The sequence below is a fragment of the Amblyomma americanum genome, chromosome 8 (genome assembly GCF_052857255.1).
Source record: "Amblyomma americanum isolate KBUSLIRL-KWMA chromosome 8, ASM5285725v1, whole genome shotgun sequence".
Lineage (NCBI taxonomy): Eukaryota > Metazoa > Arthropoda > Arachnida > Ixodida > Ixodidae > Amblyomma > Amblyomma americanum.
In genome coordinates, this window is record NC_135504.1 from 3,098,795 (window position 1) to 3,113,658 (window position 14,864).

At 46.2% G+C, this 14,864-nt stretch overlaps 1 protein-coding gene across 4 annotated transcripts in view; it reads right to left on the minus strand.

The window, feature by feature from the left end:
- Tmep (Transmembrane endosomal protein) overlaps positions 1 to 11,332 on the minus strand; it is a 36,560-nt gene extending 25,228 nt beyond the window's left edge. Inside the window, exons 1-5 of one of the 4 annotated variants that reach the window (XR_013307852.1) lie at positions 11,108 to 11,332; positions 9,152 to 9,220; positions 6,416 to 6,639; positions 5,609 to 5,771; positions 4,396 to 4,486 (exon numbers count right to left, since the gene is read on the minus strand). Coding sequence is in view for 1 of the 4 variants with exons in the window: in XM_077633661.1 (XP_077489787.1) it covers positions 4,396 to 4,486; positions 5,609 to 5,771; positions 6,416 to 6,631 (470 nt within the window). In the remaining 3 variants the exon portion in view is untranslated. Of the gene's footprint in view, positions 1 to 4,395; positions 4,487 to 5,608; positions 5,772 to 6,415; positions 6,640 to 9,151; positions 9,221 to 10,601; positions 10,789 to 11,107 lie in introns of those variants that run through there. The other 3 variants (XR_013307853.1, XR_013307851.1, XM_077633661.1) reach the window with 3 other exon arrangements.
- Positions 11,333 to 14,864: the final 3,532 nt, after the last annotated feature.

Sequence of the window (14,864 nt, forward strand, 5' to 3'; positions counted from 1 at the left end):
CGTTATAATTGAATACTAGGTTTAAAAACGCTATGAAGAGCACCAAACACACACTATTAAAATCATTTCATGTGTCAAATGTGTGCGTTGATCGTACTGGTCATTCGAAATCACGCACTCCAACTCGCCGGTCAACCAGTACGCGAACCACACGTCACAACTACTAGGACGAAGCGGCAGCCTAATCGCAAATGCAAAAAAAAAAAAACGACACCAGTGAGAACAAGCCAACAAGAGCCGACGCCAGCTAGAGTCACTGGATGGATGGATGGAAGGTAGGAGCGTCCCCTTTGAAACGGGGCAGTGGTTGTTGCCATTATGCTCAGTTTTTTTCCTTTATTTTTGTTTACTCTGCTGTAAGTTGTTAATACAATTCGCCATTTCCTTAAAAAAAACGTCTTCCTACACTTTAAAACTTATGTCACCTCTCTGGTTTTGTGCCACCAATCCTCCAATCGCTTTTTGCTCATTTCCACCGCAGATTTATTTATATGATTATTGTTATCTCTAAACACCTAAGGCCTCAGGAAGAGTGACAGTGCCTGCATCGACATCGGGGTGGATACCATCGCATTTTAGGATGAGGAGTTCTATTGTTTCTTCAGATTTACCATACACAGCACATGTGTCATCTTCTTCGTTAAATTTTTCACTGGATGGATGGATGGATACGGCTGAACCCTTTAAATCAGGCGGTGGCTCAAGCCACCTAGCCATGTCTTGTGCAATTTTACTCCTGTCTTGCTTTTAGCCACCAATAAGATAACCTTCGCTTGGTTACTTCTACCCGCTTAAAATCTACTTTCCCTTCACTGTCCTTAAATCCCAATGCCTTGGATAAACCAGCCCCGCTGCTTTCCACTGTAGGGTGAAGCCACTGTAGGGTGAAGCCCTTTACAGAAAAGTATCAAGTGTTCAGCCGTTTCCTCCTCCTCTCCGCACGCAATGCACAAAGTGTCTATCTCATGGTACCTGACTCTATACGTCTTAGTCCGCAAAACTCCAGTCCTGGCCTCAAACAACAAAGAGCTTCCCCTACAATTATCATAGATATTTTCTTTGACAATTTCCTATTTAAAGGTCCGGTATGTTCCCAGTGCCGATTTCGTCAGCATCCCTGTTTTCCACAGAGCTCTCTCTGTTTCTTTAACCTTTTTCTTAACCGATAATTGCTGATTTGCCCCCTTACTGCTGACCAGATATTTGCTTGTCAATTTTCTAGTCTACGCTTTCTCCATTTCGTGTCAACATTCTTTATATACAGGTATCTGAAAACTTTCCTAGCCCAATGCTTCTCCTCCATTTTTCTCAATCGTTCCTCAAATGCTATCTTACTGCTAGCCTCTCTGCTCTCGAAAGACGCCCATCCCACTGGCGCGATGCGAGGGCGCCACCTCTTGACGAATGCTCGCAGCCTGTAGCGAGGTTGTGTGGCCTCCGTGACCGCAAAATGAAACAGCCATCTCGGAGGCACCGAGCGCTCACAATCGCCGCCAAGACGCCAGCAAAGGAGCGAGCGATCCCACCGCCGTCTGTCTGTTAATCCTTGCAACTGATGCAAAAACGTGGCCACGTGACTAACAGGCAGCAAGGCATGGAGCAGCGCGCTTTGTTCGCTCTTTCTCGTGTTTGGTGCCAGTGCGTGTAGTTGTGCATTCCGTGCTTCGAGTCTTAGGCCTATGCCCATCAAACGGTCGAGTTGTCTTCAAGCGGAATGGCGTGCTCACGCGCTCAGTATACAGCTGGCTTCAAGCGAAACGCTATTCTGCTTGCTGAGAAAGTGGAAAGTTCAGCGGCTGCAAGACGTCTGGACGTCAACAAATCGACGATCAGGGGATGGAGGAAGCATCGCGAGGAATTGTTTAACTGCAACAGCCTGCGAAAAGGCTTTCGGGAGCCCAAGAAAGGCCGCTTCCCGGAGTTGGAGCGTCGCCTTGCAGAGTTCATTAGCGAGCAACGTTCCTGACTACTTGGAGTAAACATTGAAATGCTTCAGTGCAAAGCACAGGAGCTTGCGCGGGACATGGGTTTGACCCAAAAACCAGTTTAAGGCATCACGAGGCTGGGTGCAGAAGTTTATGCGAAGGGCCGGGTTCTCCCTTTGACGCACAACTTCTATTTGCCAAAAGCTGCCCCGGGACTTCGAATCAAAACTTCGAGAGTTCCAGCGCTACGTCATCGATTTTCATCGCTCCACCAACATGCCACTTGGACATATCGGCAATGCCGACCAGACCCCCGTGTATCTGGACATGCCTATGTTCAGAACAGTGCACAAGTCTGGTGAGCATGAAGTTCGCCGTAGAAGCACAGGCAACGAAAAAAATCAGACTACCAATATGCTGGCATGTTTGGCTGACAGCCGCAAGCTCCCTCCATTCATCATTTTTCGCCGGAAGACGATCCCGAAGGAAACTTTCCCGAAAGACGTTATCGTGTGCTGTCACGAAAAAGGTTGGATGGACTCGAATCTTGTCATAGATTGGATTCAAAGCGTGTGGGACCGGAGGCCAGGCGCATTGCTGCATCCAGAAGCAATATTGGTTCCGGACTCTTTCCAAGGTCACCTGACACCTGGCGGCAAACAAAAGCTACAGCGTGACCGAACGCATCTCGTTGTTATACCAGGTGGCATGACCTCCATTCTCCAGCCTCTGGACGTTTGCATGAACAAGCCCTTCAAGGATCGCTTGCGACAATTATACTGGGAGTGGATTGAAAGCGGATCAACAGCACCTGCAGGTAGGCTGAAATGCCCAAGCGTGTCTACCGTTGCCCACTGAATTTCAGCAGCCTGGTACGGGCTGCCTCATGATTTGGGCTACCGCGCATTTAAGAAATGCTCAATTTCAAATGCTCTAGACGGAAGCGAGGACGACCTGCTGTGGGAGGCAGCTAGTGACAAACTAGAGTCAAGCTGTGATGATGACAGTGACGGCGACAACTGCCGTGAGGATGAGGGTGTATAGGAACGCCTGTTTGGCTTGTATTTCAATAAAGTTGTCTTCGACCCTCAGAACTGTGCGATGTTGATTCCTCGCGTCACATTCGGGTTCTTTCAGTTTTTCTGTCGCACGCCCGAAGTTTACCCTCGCGTTACAATCATAGCTTTTTTTTTCCCCTTTTCACACCCGAAAAGTCGACCCTCGAGTTACAATCGTGGTCGCGTTACATTCGAGTAAATATGGTATGCTCCGTTCAAAATTGCTGCTTGTAAATTTATATGGTTTACATTCTTTCCAATGTCTCCTTCAATGAAAAAAAGTGCCACGCCCTTCGCACCACAGAGTTGAGGTGCTCTGAGTTGTTACTAGAGGCACCACAGTGTTCCGCATTTGACGGTCGAGCTGTAACCACAGTTCACTGAACTTGTAGTCAATGAGACAAACCTTAGTGCATTGTACGATATGTGTGCAAAAAAAAAGGCACAAATGGATGCTATGCTGCACTGTAACTGCCTAACTGCTGTGTGGAGACATGGCCCATGCAAGTTTCTAGTTTGTCAGCATGCAAACACTATGTGTAGTGGTCACTTATCATGGGTTCCAGCACTGGTATACGTATAACCAAGCATGTCCACTGACTAAAACTGAAACATTTTCCGTAAAAATCTTCTATGGAATTTTTAACATAATTACTGTGGAATCAGACACCTTGAAAATTAAACTTTCCGTCGTGGCAAAAAAATCTGGGTCTTTAAAATTCAGTTGTTGGTCCCTTTAGAGCAATCACAGCAAGACAGAATAACTGAGACAAAAGCATTGACGAAACTTGATAGTGCACCAATTTCTGCTTGCATATCTGCTATTGACACAGCTTAGTTCCAGATTGCTCAGCAACAGATATCACATAATGTAAACACACACAATCCATGTATTGCCCATTCAGACTCGTTCAGGTAAATATGCTCAGAAGGCTTCTTATTTTCCAGGAAAATCTAATATTTGAGGCTTCATTTGAATGTGATTACATGCAAATCAGATATTCTAAGATTTTCTTCACACTGACCATTTCCTGAGCCACACTCCAATAATACACTATGTTATTTTTTTCGAAACCTCATTATATTGCATTCAAGTTGCTGATGGCAATATTTTCTTCGAGCTAAAGAAAAAGAAGTAAATTCAGTTTTGAGCATGGCTGTTCTTGAGGACTTAGGACAAACACTGCATACAAATGCGCTGTTTAGACAAGCTTCAAATTGAATGCTCAAAAATAGCACCTTCCGTTTCTCATTAATCAAAGTAAATCCACACCACTCAGAAAATTAATAACCCGAACTTATTCTCAGCAGCCATCGAACTTCTGAAATGATGTCCTGTGTAAAACATAGCACAAGGCAGAAAGAAGCAAGCAGATGCAGGGCACCCATCCAAGAAGCAAACCCCCACTCACTGTATTGGCTTGCCCCGGATCTCGGACATAATGTTGCTCTCACCTCCGAGGTACTCGTAACAGAGGCTCAAGAAGTTGTAGATCACAAATGCTAAAACAAGAGAAGATACAGGGTTTCAGAAAGCCACCTATGAAACAGGCGCAAAACACTCAGGCTATCAGTGGTGACGAAGCCTATGTACATAGCGCGCACACTTGCTGATAAAAGTTTTTTTTTTTTCTTGTGAGGGCATTAGGAGGGCCATGATGGTGAAGACTGCCCTGTGCTGGCATCTGTGTGAGGCCCATGCCTGCCAATCATGGTAGGTGCCATCTCAAGGGAGTTCACGCTCTCCACCCACCACCTTCCGGCGGGTGGAGAGCGTGAGAATGAAACAGCCACAATGAAACACTGGCTATAATTAATGATCGGCTCTGATAAAACACCAGTGATAGCAACTTGGTAAGCACACTTGGGTGACATGTGACGGCGACTGGGTTCTTGTGAAAGTGGCTTAGTGAAATTACAAGTAGAGGTAGTGGTCGTAGCGATACAGTTCGTTCTCCAGGCTGCAGACTGATAGGACAAAAGAAGATGGTTGGTTTGGTTTATGGGGGTTTAATGTTCCAAAGCAAATAAGGCTATGATGAATGCCGTAGTGGAGGGCTCGAGATAATTTCAACCACCTGGGGTTCTTGAACGTGCAATAACATGCAAAGTACACGGTCAGGAAGAAAGAGAAGGTGAAGAATGCTCTTTCATTTGATCCGCATCAATCATACTGATTGCCCCTCAATTCTTAATGTGATAGCATATAAAAATGTGTTGTTGGTCACAGAATTCACCCATTGGCTGGAGGGATGTGACATCACCAGACCAGAAGTGACGCCACTTTCTTTAAAAGCATCAACAGCTGGTAATCAACACTTTGCTAACACATAAGGTAATGAGGTGTCCCCGTGCATTTTCTTCAAGTTCTTTACCGCGTTCATTTCTTCAGTGCAATACACGGGCATCACTCTCTACATCCTAACCCAAAAGCTTGCTGGCCTTTTGTAGGCGACTAGGCAAAGGGAGGCCTGGAGCCTTCCCTAGAAATCATACATGGCTTCCTAGCCAAGCATGATGGCTACACTTTAGCCTTGGTTACCAAAGCCACGATATGTGGCTAAGACAGCAACTCTCGGGGCCAGCTCAAAACAGAGGAACTAAACTAATGCAGTCTTAGCTCACCTTCATACCAGTCACGGACACTGTTGAAGTAGATGTAGTAGTTCTCCCGGAAGAAAAGCAGACTAAGCCAGGAGTCGAATGCGTAGATGGGAACTATGAACAGTATCCGTACAATCCAGCGCTGCTCCGTCGGCAACGTGTAGAACCGCAGGTGTTGGTAGATCTGCATGTGAAACACTGGGCATGACAATGTGATCAAGCATGGTTATGACAACTGACATGACTGAAAGGCTCAAGATGCTACAGATAACTATCGCTTCTGGTGTCCTTTCAAGATTGCTTGTCCAACTCAAAACTCATGCAGTGGTAATTTAGAAACAAAAATTTATAAAAAGGCAAAAATACTCTTAAGAATACTGAACGCCAGTGCAGACACGCCTCAGCGTGCTTCCAAAGCGAACAGATGGATGAAAACCCCTTCTCCCTATGAAGACACAAAAATGCTAAGGCTTCAGGAATGATGGAAGGCACAATGATTTGGAACATATGCATGTCATGTCAAATGCTTGCCTCCAGCAAGCCACCACTAACTCCCCAGCTAACGAATAAGATGGTACTGTGACTCAGCCATATGAAGAATAACAGGCTTCTCTTCAAAGTCTAAAATGAGTGACCAAGAGTGATTGAATGAAACAATGCAGTATTGGAAGAGCTGAAGCATGCCTTAGGGTCTTAAGTTGACACTGACAGTAGTAGACCTATGGCATGTTATAGCAAAGGCCATTTGTTCAATTGACAGGTGATAGGATGCTGCAATATCAGCTGCTTCTGTTGCCGATGATGACAAAATGCAACTGCTTCCCCAACCTGATGGCAGGTGATGATCAGGGCGGTCCAGACGAAGGCCCCTGACAGGGCCTGGGCCCCTGTCGTCTGCAGGAAGGTAGGCGGCAGGTCCTCCAATACCTGGCTGGCGTTCTCAGCCGTCACGTTGGCCAGTACCGCCGGCAGCACCGACGACGAGCTCACCATGCCGGCCGCCGTCGTGCTCGACGGCGCCAACGTGGTGCTGCTGCTGCTCATGTTGGAACCTGCACCAGGTAGCAAAACGAGTTAGAAGATGGAAAAATGCCAATCAGTGTCTATGCCGACAGCAGGCATAGGGAACAAACACCTCACAGCGATTAGTTTAGCACCAGCCAGCACCTAGCAGAAAAATTATGCATTCTATCCAACAACATTGGTATACCACAAGAACCAATAAACAATGACCTCAATGGTAATATACGCAGCAGACTAGTACTGACATTAATTTCCCCCTAATTCGACACTTAATCAGTCTTATTATTTCTGCTTTCCTCCAAGGCTGCCTTGTTTGATTGTCTCTTCTAGAAAGCAGGCATTTTTTGCAATGTCCATGACAGTGCTAAAGTTTTTTCGAATCCATGTACATGCAGGCGACCAAACTCTGAACACAAAAATCTCGAAAACAATTCCCATATTACACTGTCATTTATATGGCTATTCCAAGTAATGCTTTCAAAGCTAAGCTCCTCAGTGACCTAACAGATTAAAGCACTGACGCACCACTCAACAGGATAGCGGTTTGACTCAGCTGCTCGGACCTTTCAACCCAAATATGATGGCCTAGTTGAGAGACAGATTCTTGAGGTTCACTGAGAAGTTCACATCGCTCACATTGAGTTTGTGCCCAAAAACTTCACAACATTGAGACCGTGGCCATCTAATAAAGCTTCAGCCTTTACCTCGTTTTTTTCCCCGATCATCTGCAAAATCACACAGAAGCATTTCTAGCCAGGAATCCACCATCAGCCAAAAGAGTGCTCACTAGGCAATTTAAACATATCCCTCATAGTTCTGTTTTCCAGTTCCATGTGTTTGAAACTTTTTTTTTTTGAAACTCTGCCTCGATACGGTTCAGTTTCCCAACCTGAGATGACAGCACAACATGTGAGCAATGTGTACGCAAGTGAGCATTGCATTTCGCCAATGCTGCAAGAATGGCCACGTTTACACAGCGCGCATTTTATGAAAGTGCTTGCATAGTTCAACGTTCAACAAAATGGCATAGAGTATTCAGACAGCACAAAAGACTTTAAAAGTTGCCTCTAGCAAGATGTCAAGGCTACCACAGCATACTAACAGCAAAATTAACCTTTCTTAAGTGTTGGTTGTTCATGTGTCGTCGCATACAGGCTCCACACTGCTATGCCACTGTACTTAAAAACATATGCTGTTAAATGCAATGGGAACAACAAGTACATTCAACAAGCACAGCATCCCACATTTTCTGAAACAAAACGAAGTCAGAAGAAGCAAGCAACTTGACAATGTGTCATCTCCAATTCACCCCAAGTAGCACTGCCTTCTTTGACTGCGAAAACACATTAAGTCTTTCAAATGCAATGCCTTAGTACTGCAAAGTATGATCACACAGCAAACTGATAATAAAAATAGACACTGAGTAAGATGGCTTGGCTTTAACCATTATTTAATACATCAGTATAAAAAACATGCTTTAGTTTCTTGACATACCCAGTGAAAATTCAAGCATTTTCCAGCTTTAAACGCTGCTCAGTGAACTGCCTGGCTGGGCTAGCCTAGCTATCGCACACATATGTTTTGGATAAGAGCCAGCCGTAGGGTGGGTGACAGTACGTCCACTAGTCCACACATAAAACTGCAGCACACTTCATATCTTGAAGGAGCCGTAACTTACACGACTGATATGGATTCCTTCCACACATGGGCTCCATCAATGTTTACAAGAAAAACAATGCTATCATGCTACTCGGAATGCAGAAAAATTGATGTTTCAGACACCATTCTTCTCAGGTCAGCTTGCTGTATTGAAACATCAGATTGCAAACTGCACCTTGAAACAAGTTGGTACAAATCCACATTCAGTTACCAAGTGATGTGGCAATGAATGCAAATTCTTGTTGTGCAGAACAGAAACTTTTAATTTTGATACAATGGCACAGCCATGCTAGAAATATATTAATAGTAACACCTTCTCACTGCTCTATTCAAGTGTGTCAACTTAACCTGGTCAGACTGCACAATTGCAACAAATGCGTTAGCTTTATTGCACACTTGCTGCAATGCTATCCAATGGGAAGCACAGTGACAAAATCTCTTCCTTTTGAGCCACACTAGAAATATTATATTAATACTAACACCTTCTCACCGGTCTATTCAAATGTGTCAACTTAACCTGGTCAGACTGCACAGCTTTGCAAAAAATGCCTTAGCTTTATTAAACACTTGCTGCAATACTATCCATTGGGAAGCACAGTGACAAAGTCTCTTCCTTTAAGCCATGCTATAAATATTATATTAATACTAACACCTTCTCACCGCTCTATGCAATTGTGTCAACTTAACCTGGTCAGACTGCACAACTCTGCTTGTACACTTGCTGCAACACTATCCATTGGGAAGCACAGTGACAAAATCTTCCTTTAGAGCTCCAGATGGCTATGACTACTGACTGACAGTCTTAACAGTAGAGCCCGATAGAGCAGTGTTCGCATCATGGCCTACAAGCAGCAGAGAGAACCTCGAACAAGAGCACCTCACCTCAAGGCTGGAAGCGCAGAATGCTTTAATCATTTACTACAGATTTGCAGGCTGTCAAGGCGTCTGTACCTGCCAAAACGAATGACGTCAGTGCATGTGTCACAAACGTGTGTAACTTAGCATGCACATAGGCAGAAACAATAGTGACAAACCTGCTGACGCAATGTGACAGCTGTTGCAAATGAAACAGAAGTGTGACTCTGCTGTACAAATGTACTTGTAGTAGCAGCCCAGTGGCATTAACAATACCCAGCATGAACAGTTGCACATACATTCTCAAGCCTGCTATCTGTTTGAGTTGAAGTGCGGTATGCAAAGTGCAAGTGAAAAAGGCAAGCTGACAGTTTAGCTTCTGCTCCTGGTTACATTCGGCAGACACCTCATTAATGGCAATGAAAGCACCTTCAGAGGTCTTCTATAAAACCATTATCAAATGAGCAAATAAGCACCACCACAACTAACAGCAATGGTAAATGAAAGGCTGCTGTATTAGTACATTGCTGATGTGACAAAAGGCAAAGACAGCTACACACAGATAATTCTTGAGTTTTTGAGAAAGAAGAAAGGTACACTAAAGTAAGCAGTGAAAAAATACAAAGAGCAAACAAATGTTCTACTACCATGAACTTGTGTCATACCCCTGGCACACATGAACATAAATGTTCAGCTCCTGTCTGCAGGCAAACACCAAATGGCTAACCACAGACAGCATGCAAACGTCCACTGCCAAGCCAACCACATTCTTGACGGTTAGCAGAGGAAAGGACTTGTTTATCACAGACAGGACGTTGACCGCAGTGTTGCATAAATAGGCGCCTGCTACTCCTGCACCGCTGTGTTCGCATGCAAGCTCCCAAGTAAGCGGCTAACACGGGAGGAGGTGCACTGAAATGGACTCGGCGCACGCGGTCGCTCAAGGCAAGGCAGGTGGAATGGAAGGGAGATGGAGGGGGGTATTTATTATCGGCACAGAACCGCTCCAACGCCGCGCGGCCGCTATTTTAAGCGGCGACGAGCTCGAATTAAGCGGACGAAAGCAGCACGGAACGTTGTTTCAAATCCAGCTACGCAGAAATACGCGCCGGGCTTCCTTTCCGGGGTGATTGCGGACGAAGCGAGTGAAATCATGCAAGGAACTCGTCTCGACGAGAGGGGGAAGTAGAAAGACAAAAAGAATTGGAGGCCACGCGAGGACATCCAAGCGCGGACACACGTCGTGCGGACACGGTCTAAATATGTGGGCACGACTTCGTTATGCCATCCATTCTTCTCCCGACGCCGGCGTCGAGTGAGCGGCTCAAGTTGACGTTTTGGGGAGGGGGCGGTACCGGCACACATCCGAAGGGTCGACAACTCGCGCCACAAAAACACTCGGCGGTAGCACAAACTTGGCTGGTAGCCGCAAGGTTATTAGTCAGCGCAAAACAAAACACACACAGCCTCCGCTCACCTGCGGCGACGATGACAGCCGTCGCTAGGGGCAGGCGGAAAACGCGCCGAGCGGGCTCACGGTCCCCGTCGCACTCAAGGTCGGAGCCCCGCCGCTCAATCGACGTCGGGACTAAAATATTCAATTAGCGTCGTGATCACTGCGGCACCGCGCTAGGGTTGAGGCGTAAGGCTGACAAAGAAGGCTGCGCGCGGCAATGTCGCCTTATTTAGACGCGTTATCTCATTCAGGGAGCGGCACAGAGTCGTCGGGCATGCGATGACACACGCTGTATCGGCGCAAGTGTCAACAGCAGACCACCGATTGCTTGTTTCCCGTGCCAGCGATAGTTGGACAGCGGCTGCGGCTCGCCCCAAGCGCTAAATCAGAACCGTGTACACCAGACTGAATTTAAATCACCTTAGCGCGTCGAATGAACGAACTTTTATCAGCCTACGCTCCGAAATATGCGACCGACGACGGATCGCAGCTTTAAACCTAACTGGACCAGCAGTTCTGCTTCTCACCTCGGCTCTTGGTAGTCGACGGCTGGTGATGATGTCAAGCCTCACGGCCTCGTCGGGTCAATTTCATTTACATGCGAAGCTCATGAAGTGCTCTGCTGCGGCGCAATTTCGACGAACCAGCTTCCAGATTACGGTACAGCGCAGAAAAACCATGGCGAACACATCTCTCCGGACCCGACGTCGTCCAACACCACCAAAGCATCAGGCGTCGCGGTTTAGAAACTGCGCATGCGCCAGAAAACGCGTGGAGGTACCGCAGGCAGTGCTACTGTACATCGCTGAAGCACGTAAACAGTCAGTGCCACACACACAAAAAAAACGTGCAATGGTTTTGGTTTTGACTTTGGCAAAATATTTAACGCTACACGATTTCTTCATTCATTGTAAATCTTGCCGCACCACGTGACTGTCAAAAGAGCACAAAAATTGCTAATTAATCTCTAGACTGGCCCAGCGTGTTCTTCGTTCTTGAGCGCTCTTCATTTTTGTTGTTATTTGTTTTTACAGCACGCAACAGGAGCATCTGAGCGCGAGTGGTACTTGCTTCAGTTTTCTTTTCTTTAATTTTTTATTTTCTTCGTGTTCCCAATGAAAAGTACTTACACTTTCAAAAACAAGTCTGCGTTGCTGGTGGTGACGGGTGTAAGCTGCTGGCTCAATTGAGGCATGTGCATAATAATTTCCGCCAGTTATCAATCTTCTGATTCTGCGCTCATTATACCTGAGCTCCCATTTTCTTCACAATGTTATGTAAACAGGGCGGTGCCACCGTGACAGAGAGGGAGAAAATATTCCTCTTGTTGCTAATGGTGATAAAGTCATAGAGTTTCTTTTACTGTTAACTAGAGGGAAAGCTGGCGCCCCGCCTGTGGGAGTTAGCATGAAGCTTCCTACTCTCGAGCAGTGGGAGGCCGTGTTGGTCAGCTCAGACTTGGGAGTTCAAACCCGGGTCATTGAATGGGCTACCCAGGTCGCTGTCAGCCGTGGACTGATAGCCACCTACCACGGATCGTCTGCATTCTGCCTTTTCTGACGAATTAAATGTTTTCCAATCCAATCCTCGAGACCCGAGCACCTGTACCACCATGGGCGCTCTAAGCATCATGGGGCGGAGAGCTGCCAACTGCATATCTACAACTTTTGGCCAAAAATAATAAAAAACCAAACGTTGTTTGATAATCCATAATGTTCTATCATTCAATATCCTATCTATAAATCGCCACAAACGAGTGGAAAAGCATGCAAATGCAAATTTTGCTCAAAATAAGCGATAGGGGCCAAGCATTGCAGACCACAAAATCCAATATTTCATGTTTAACAGGCGCATTTAAAAAAAAATTATGTTTTTTTTAATGTTGCCGCTTCAACATTTTGAAAAGCTTTTCCACAGCATTTCGGAAAACAAAAACCTTTTATTGGCGTCGTGTGCTGCTGTTGCGTTTTCGCTACTATGGCTTCTGCGCACTACATTTACGCCGAAGTTTTCTGCACGCGGAGCGCGCCGTGGATACGAAATGGGCCATTTTAGTAACGCCACTCTGTGTTCCTGAAAAACCTATAATGCTTTGCGCGCCTATGGAGGTTCAGGTAAGGTGGCTAGCCACCCTAGTTTAGGTGCAGCGCCGCCAGCTTTCCCTCTAGTTAATAGAAGAAACTCTATTAGTCTCTCTAGTAGTCTTGTCCTTTGAAATCATAGAGCTACTACGTTGGAAACCCTCCCTTCACATCGAGTTTGTGAGGCACGCTGCGCCATCTGCCTTGAAGAGGACAAAACGTCAACCGAAAAAAAGTTGGAGAAATCGTGAACGTTCTGCATTTCAAACGGTAGGTAGCGCGGCATATAGTTTAGGTTTAGCAAGCCTTGGATGGCTTAACGGATTAACGCTTGCTTTAGCGATAAGAACCCACTAACAATTCAACGGGGATGTTTACTTAGAGCTTGGTTCTTCAGCACGATCGTTACTGACAAAAAGTTTGATGCACAGGAGGTATTTGCAGTTGCCTCATGAAAGGATCGAAAGGATCTCCCAGCCTCCTGCGCACGATAACGTCACAGGGATAAAAATATCCTGGAGTATGAGAGCAGCCAAGTTGATAGTCAATAAAGAGGAGATTAGATGATTGAGAAGAGTGCTCCATCCAATTTTGTTCTCAGAAAAAGTCGATTCTTTGGCTCTTTCTGGCTCTCGGTGTTTGTTCGGCGGGAAAAGAGGCATTTACTTTCCGCATTTGCACATTTACCGGCGAAACTGGAGTCTTCCCCCAAGTCAATTCAAGCTCGTCGCATCAAGACCGAAAAGGACCTTGTGATCATAATTAAAAGTAAATGGCGATGTAGCCTACCCCCGAGTTCCGCGACGGACTGACGGCCATAGTTTTCTTGCGAAAGCGCCTCGGGAAGACGGCACCAGTATCCAGTCTTTTAGTCTTTTGTAGGCTGTACTAGCTGCTTTTTCAGTAAAAAGAGAGTTTTAGCACAGCCAGACTTGTACGGCCAGTACGGTAGCGCTCTGCCGTTGCTAAAGTTGTCTTGCTTACTCAGCCCGATTTTGTACGGTCGTATGTAGTTACCGCAGTTACCGTACGACAGCGAAAAAACTCTGGATTAGAATATCAGTCGCATTAATTAGATTGGGGGAGAATAAAATGGCCACGGACACTCTAGAGGTTCATAAGACACTTTGCTTTGAGAAACATAGTTAATCAACTTTAGAGAGAGAGAGGGCTGGCCGCGTTCCTATATGCACACTCTCGCCACTTCCGAGGTAGCACCGAAAGCATACAGCAACGATATTTATTGTTTTGATCAAACGTTAATGAATTACTCTTAACGATCTTTTTTCATGTAGTCTTTGTCATACGTCACACGTAAACTTGTGGGAGATATTTTCCTGACCTTAATTATGCATTTAAAGAACATAGATACAACTTTCTCTAATATAGTGAAGTAACCCTATAAGGCGAGACCCGCCAAGGAGCATGAAGCAACGAGTGTTAATCACACATTCGCCTTCCATGCAGTGCACGGATAGCATTGCCTTGCGCTTACATGGGAAGTTTCACCTGAGAATGAAAAAAAAAATGAAAATTAGTTTTTGGGGAAAGGAAATGGCGCAGTATCTGTCTGACATATCGGCGGACACCTGAACCGCACCGTAAGGCAAGGGATAAAGGACGGAGTGAGAGAAAGGAAGAAAAAAGGCGCCGTAGTGGAGGGCTCCGGAATAATTTCGACCACCTGGGGATCTTTTAACGTGCACTGATATCGCACAGCACACGGGCTCCTTAGCGTTTTACCTCCATAAAAACGCAGCCGCCGCGGTCGGGTTCGAACCCGGGAACTCCGGATCAGTAACCGAGCGCCCTGCAGTTTTTAAAAATAGGCTTCCCGAGTTAGAAGAGCGTTCTCTTCGCCATAGCGTTGCCAGCGGTGGTTAACTGATATTCAATAGTTAACTTTTTAGCCGTTGCACTTAGGCTCCTTATTTTTGTGAGGCATGTAGGCCACCGTAATTGGTAATAGCCATATGAGCTTTCAAATGTTCGAAAATGCCGTTCTCGTCGCCGGTGAAAGGTGGGTGAAACCGCGCGGCCGGAGAGAGCGCTGCTTACCAGCGCGTGGGTGTCACGTGCTCTTTCCAGATGGAGCACGCGACAGGCGCGCCGCTGTGTGGCTGGGGCGCTGGCATCGAGGCACCCTGGGCGTGGCTAGCCCGTTTCACCGGCTCGCGGGCCCGAAATTTCTTGCGCTGCACAA